General features: G+C 39.9%; 1 protein-coding gene across 3 annotated transcripts in view; it reads left to right on the forward strand.

Moving 5' to 3' along the window:
- Positions 1-5,362, forward strand: part of pole (polymerase (DNA directed), epsilon) — a 135,227-nt gene extending 129,865 nt beyond the window's left edge. For all 3 annotated transcript variants that reach the window (XM_063034149.1, XM_063034150.1, XM_063034151.1), the window contains 2 exons: positions 3,756-3,845; positions 4,161-5,362. In XM_063034149.1, the coding sequence (XP_062890219.1) occupies positions 3,756-3,845; positions 4,161-4,274 (204 nt within the window). In that variant the 3' untranslated portion in view covers positions 4,275-5,362. The remainder of the gene's footprint in view (positions 1-3,755; positions 3,846-4,160) is intronic.
- Positions 5,363-6,000: the final 638 nt, after the last annotated feature.

The raw sequence follows: 6,000 nt of genomic DNA on the forward strand, positions 1-6,000 counted from the left end.
TGTGTAACATTCACAAATATAAAAATGGGATGGTAAAGCAGTAGTTTAATATTTGTGGTTTGTGGTAATATCGGCAAGCAAATCAACATGGAAAACAGAAAATCTTAATTTCCTGAATTTTAAAATGCTTACTTTTTAAATGTTTAAAAGTGTATTAAAAAAGATCTGCTGAAATGCTGTACAATAGGCCTATACCCCGTTGTAAGAATTGCAATAAATAGTTATGATATTGAAATGGAAGTTCTTAGATTATTCAAATTTAGTTAATATTAACTCAATTTGAATATTCAAGAACATCAGGTTCTTTGCTTCAGTTTCAGAACTTGAACATTTCACTTGCATCTTGATAACTATGTGTAAAAGTGATCAGACCAGAGCAGTTTACAATGGATCAAAAAGTCCTCAGACCTTCCATTTGATTATTTTGGCAATGAAAGCTTACCCCTGTGTGTTAGATTTATCAGTAATAAGTTTTGTCTACTATTATCTGTCCATTTATGCATTTGCACAGGTCATGATGTAATTAATTTTCACACCCATTGTCCCAATTCCCTGGTTTGTTTCTTCTGAACATTTGGTTCCTGAGATCAGTTCTTGGATACAATTTAGAAACACTAATAGTTCCAATCTGGGTTACGGGGTGGAGATGTGTCTCTTCCCTCTGCTCGCCTGCAGGTCACCTGCAAGGTGTAGCACCTGTTTAGCACCCTCTGATCAGGGTTACTTGAAGCCACGGGAGCAGGTGGTGAATGGCCGTATGAGCAGCTGGTGCATATCACAAGTCCTGGTTCTGCGAATACTGACCCCAAGCAGATAGTTAATCTCTGAAGAGTATTGATAATGCCTGGGGTCACCCGTCTTGTAAAGACACTGCCCAGAAGAAGGCAATGACAAACCGCTTCTGAAGAAAAATTTGCCAAGAGCAATCATGTCATGGAAAGACCATAGCACATAATGATGATAATGAATAGTTCCAATACCAGTCCTGATCCGCATGTCATCATCCAAACTCAGTAATTTGGCTCTGACAAGTGTACTGAAAAGTACTCTACAGACCTTGACCAGATCTTTAGCAACCTCATAAGATGGTGTAGGAGAGCAGTAGACCTTGCAGCATAGTGAAGAGAAATGGACAGTAAATGTTTCGGGCTGAAACTCTTCATCAGGACTAGAAAGAAAGAGGCCAGAAGAGGAGCATGAGCTAGCAGGTAATGAGTGAATGCAGGTGACCGGTAAGGTAGGAAGCTGGGGAGATAGGAGGGGAAACCAAATGATGTGAGAAGCTGAGAGGTGACAGGTGGAAGAGGCGAAGGGCTATAAAAGAAAGAATCTGAGAAGAGAAGGAGGTAGACCATGGAATAAAGGAAAGGACCTGGAAAATCAGAGGAAGGTGCAGGTGGTGGGCAGGTCATGAGGACATAGAAAGAAAAAGGTAGTGGGACCACAAAATGGGGGGGAGGGGCGGCGGGTGAGTAAGGGGAGTAGTTGCCAGAAATTAAGAAATTAGAGAAACTTGTATTGATGTTGACAAGTTGGACATTACCAAGACAGAGTATGAGGTGCTGGTCCTCCATTCTACATCTGTCTTTAACTGGGCACTAGACAAGGCCATGGACAGGCATGTCAGTGTGGGAATGGGAAGCTGAATTAAAATAGCTGACCACCAAGACATCCTAGTTGTGATGGTGGGCAAAGTGCAGATGCTCGGTGAAGTCATTTCTCCAATCTGCATCGAGTTTTGCTGATGTAGACGAGGCCTTACTGGGAGCATTGGATACAATGCAAGACCCAATGGATTCACAAGTGCTGCCTCACCTGGAGGACTGTTTGGAGCCCTGATTGATGGTGAGGGTGTAGGGACAGGTCTAACATATAGCACAGTTACGGGGATAAGTGCCTGGATGGGAATCAGTGGAGAAGGATGCACAGAGAGGGGAGGAAAAGATGTGCCTCGTGGTAGGATTTCGTTAGAGAAGGTGGAAAGTACAGAGGATGATAAGTTGAATGCAGAATCTTGGGAGTGGTAGTTGAGGATAAAGGGAGTTCTATACCCGTTATGTCTTGGGAGGGAGGAGGAACGGTGGGATGGGGTGAAGGCTGATGTGTGGGAAATGAAGGAGATGCGGGTGAGTGCTGCATTGATAGCAATGGACGGGAACTCCATTTTCTGAAGGAAAAATAAAGAAGACAGCTCATATATCATGAAATGAAATGTCTCATTATGAGAACTGATGCAGTGCAGATGGAGGAACTGAGATAAGGGAATAGCATCTTTGCAAGTGACAGCGTGGGAAGAAGCGTAGTCAAGGTTACTGTGGGAGTCAGTGGGTTTGTGAAAAGGGAGATGGAAACTGAGATCAAGAAAAGAGAGCAAGGTGTCAGAGATATCCAATTGTTTTCAATAACAATTGATGAAATTGTCATCATCATGGTTACAGGAAGCAGCACCAATGCAATGGAATCAATGTAGCGGAGAAAGAGTTGGTACTCCACACCTCCTTTATTGCCACGTTGAGGCCAAATGTAGATTGGAGGACTAACAGCTCATGTTTTGTTTTAGTAGTCTCCAACCTAATGGCACCAACATTGATTTCTCTAATTTTTGATAACATCACCTCACTGTTTTCCCCTATGCCTTCCCTCTATCCCTCTGGTTCTTTTACCCCCTCTCCTCCTCTCCCCCACCCTCACAATCTGCCCATCACCTACACTTTCCTCCCTCTGGTCTTTCACCTCTCTCCCTTTACTCCATGATCAACTGTCCTCTCTTTCATCCCTTTGCCTCTTCCACCTATCATCTCCCAGCTTCTCACATCATTTCTCTTTTCCCTGTACGTGACCTTCCTATCTTTTCCCTCTCATCTGAATTCACCTATCAGCCCTCAGCTTGTGCTCCTCTCCCTCCAGCCACCCTTTTATTTGGGCTTCCGCCCTATTTCTTTTCAATACTGTTGAAGAGTCTTGACCTGAACCAGCAGCTGTACATTTTTCTGCATTCCTGCTGTATTCCTACAGTGTTTTGTGTGTGTTGCTCCAGATATCAATCATCTGCGAACTCTCTTATGTCTTGACCAGATCTGTGTTTTTCAGATTCATTTGGTACAATTTATTTTTTGGGGAACTGTGTTTATTATGGTATTTGTTGCAAATCTGTGTATATTAACTTATTAATCTGCTTAATTTTTCTATCTTAACCACCTGTGCTATTTTAATGTATGTATTGATATGTAATCTAAATAATAGGGTGACAGGGTAGAGATGCATCTCTATCAAAAGAGATGTAAGGCGCTTCTTCCCTCCGCTAGCCTGGAGGTTACCATTGGGCAAGGTGTAACACCTGCTTAGCCCCTCGATCAGGGTCATGTGAAGCCATGGGAGCAGGTGATGGATGGTTGTATGAGCAGCTGGTACATATCACAAGTCCTGGTTATGCGACCACAGATGCCATGCAGACAATCTCTGAAGAGTATTGGTAATGCCAGGGTCATCCAACTTGTAAAGACACGGCCCAGAAGAAGGCAATGGCAAACCATTTCTGTAGAAAAATTTGTCAAGAGCAGTCATGGTCAAAACCATGATCGCCCACATCTTATGACAAAGCACATAATGAATGAATGAATCTAAATAGTGAATTGCCACATCTTCCAAGTTAAAGTACTTTTCTATTTGTTGATATAGAATGGCAACTATAAAGTTTGCTTGCTTGGAATAAACTTGAAAAATGTAATGATTTAATTTCCTTTTTGTATCTTTAGGTTTGTTCGAAATGTAAAGGTGTCAAAGAAGCTAACATGCCTATCTACTGTCCTTGTGCCCGGGACTTTGATTTGACTATTTCTATGATGGTAGGTTTCACTCCATACCAGTATCTTCTGGTGTGTTTGAATAAGCTTGATTTTACAGTGGGAATTTTTTTTTCTGATATTGGTTGAAAATTGTTTCCCTTTCTTTACTACTTCTTTGTTTCACTTTTGTTTTTGTCTTTCGGAAGTTTACTCATTTTGCTCAGATCTGCAAACACTAGCCTAACTGAAACTTAGTAAAGATCAAAACAGTGACACAAGATTAGCCATCAAAAAACATCACCATCCCTGCTGGCATGGAACACAAAAAGACTTGCCTAATTTGTCCCTTTTGTTTTTCTATGTATGTACATACAGGGATTTATGGAGCAAATCCAGGTATTTAGGAACATTGCAAGACATTACAACATGCCCTTCCTGATGGAGACTGTTGATTGGATGTTTAAGATGAATATACACTTGAAGTCCTGAAGACAGAAGAATTAATAAGATAGAAGGCTGGCATGTAACAAAATGATGGGCATCACAGCTTGTAGTCCATTGAAGCATTGTTAAATGTTTTTTTTTCTCGGCAACTAATGCACTATCCCAGCTCCGTGACAGCAGCTGACTTGCTGAACAATCCAAGGAAAACAATTTCTTCCTATAGGGAAGTTTCTAACAGTGCCACAAAAAGGTTAGCTGAAACCATTTTTTTTTGAAAGACACAATTGCATCCTGGTGCACCCTTTTGATACTAATAAATTAAAATTTACTTTGTTCTATAACTTACATTTCATATTCATATCTGTGGATGTAAGCTACACGTCCAAAAAGGAACTACTATCTAGTATTGCGCAATGTTTGAAAGGGTTTAAGTTTCATAAACTTCTCCAGTTAAGATAATCAATTTATGAAGCTTGTCTCAAACTGAAGAGGTCAACTCCTGGACTTTGTCCCTGCTATACGTTTAATTGACAAAGTGTGTAAAATTTTGTGCGATTATCAGCTTATAAACCTCGCACAAATTTCATCAAGTTTTGAACAACATTCATAAAAGGTGTTTCTTTTTCCAAAATGTTTAACACAGGTTTGTAAAAACACAATCAAGGAACAGTCGTGCATCGTGAGCAGGAAATGAAAGAGACATTTCCAAATAGTGTAGACTATAATTGCTTGAAAAGTAAGTGTTCTATGCTAGCTGTAAGTACTGTACATATTTAGTGTCAATCCTTTAGTAATTTTATAACAGAAGCTGAAAGAAAACTGTTGAAAATTGATTTAAATATACTTATCAGCTAAACTCCTGAGAGTCAGCAGCATTTGTGGAAGTATCTGATATCCTAATTTGTGATCTTGTATATTTTTGAAATGCACAATGTATTATAGAACTTGCTCTGTAATTCACAAATGTATTTTTCATGACTAAGCTGCAAAATAAGTTCCTTTTATCCTTTTAATAATTCTCAGTTTCACTTTTTTGACTTGAAATACAATGGACTTAGCATTTATTTCTAAAGGAATAATAAAACTAAGTACTAAATTATCCATGTAGGCATTGTGAATAAAGAGTATACACTAGCAGCAGCTAACAAAAAATTGCACTTGGTTTAATTTTTTTCAAGCCAGTTCAGGTTCCATGACTGATTTGAGCACAATTGTATAGTTATGCAATCCCCCCACCTTTTTATTTTGGTGTCTTTCCCCTTCCTTTCCAGTCCTGAAGAAAGGCCCAAAACATCAGTTTTCTTTTTCTTTTTCAATATTTTTATTGATATTATATAAATTGCCTGAATACAAATGCAAAATTCATAAGGATACAAGTAAATAATACGAATTACATTACATTTAAATCTCAGTAATATGATCACAATATCAGTCAGTCAGTGGGTGCCGTCCCGAATCCAGGGTTGGCGGCTATGCACCTCCATCTTTGATCTTGCGCTCTTTTTCTGGCCTCAGCATAACTCAACCCAGTCCATTGCCTCACATTATCGTACCAAGTGGTTCACTGCCGCCTTCTTTCCCTCTTTCCTTGTATCATCCCTTCCAATAACAATTTCTGCAGTCCACCACCTCCTAACAAGTGTCCAGCATATTCCAGCTTCCTTTTCTGCACATTCTTCAGCAACTCCTTTTCTCTCCTCGCTCTCTTCAACACTTCCATATTACTGACCTGCATCACCCATCTAATTTTCTGCATTCTCCTTAAACACCA

The sequence above is a fragment of the Mobula hypostoma genome, chromosome 27 (assembly GCF_963921235.1).
Source record: "Mobula hypostoma chromosome 27, sMobHyp1.1, whole genome shotgun sequence".
Lineage (NCBI taxonomy): Eukaryota > Metazoa > Chordata > Chondrichthyes > Myliobatiformes > Myliobatidae > Mobula > Mobula hypostoma.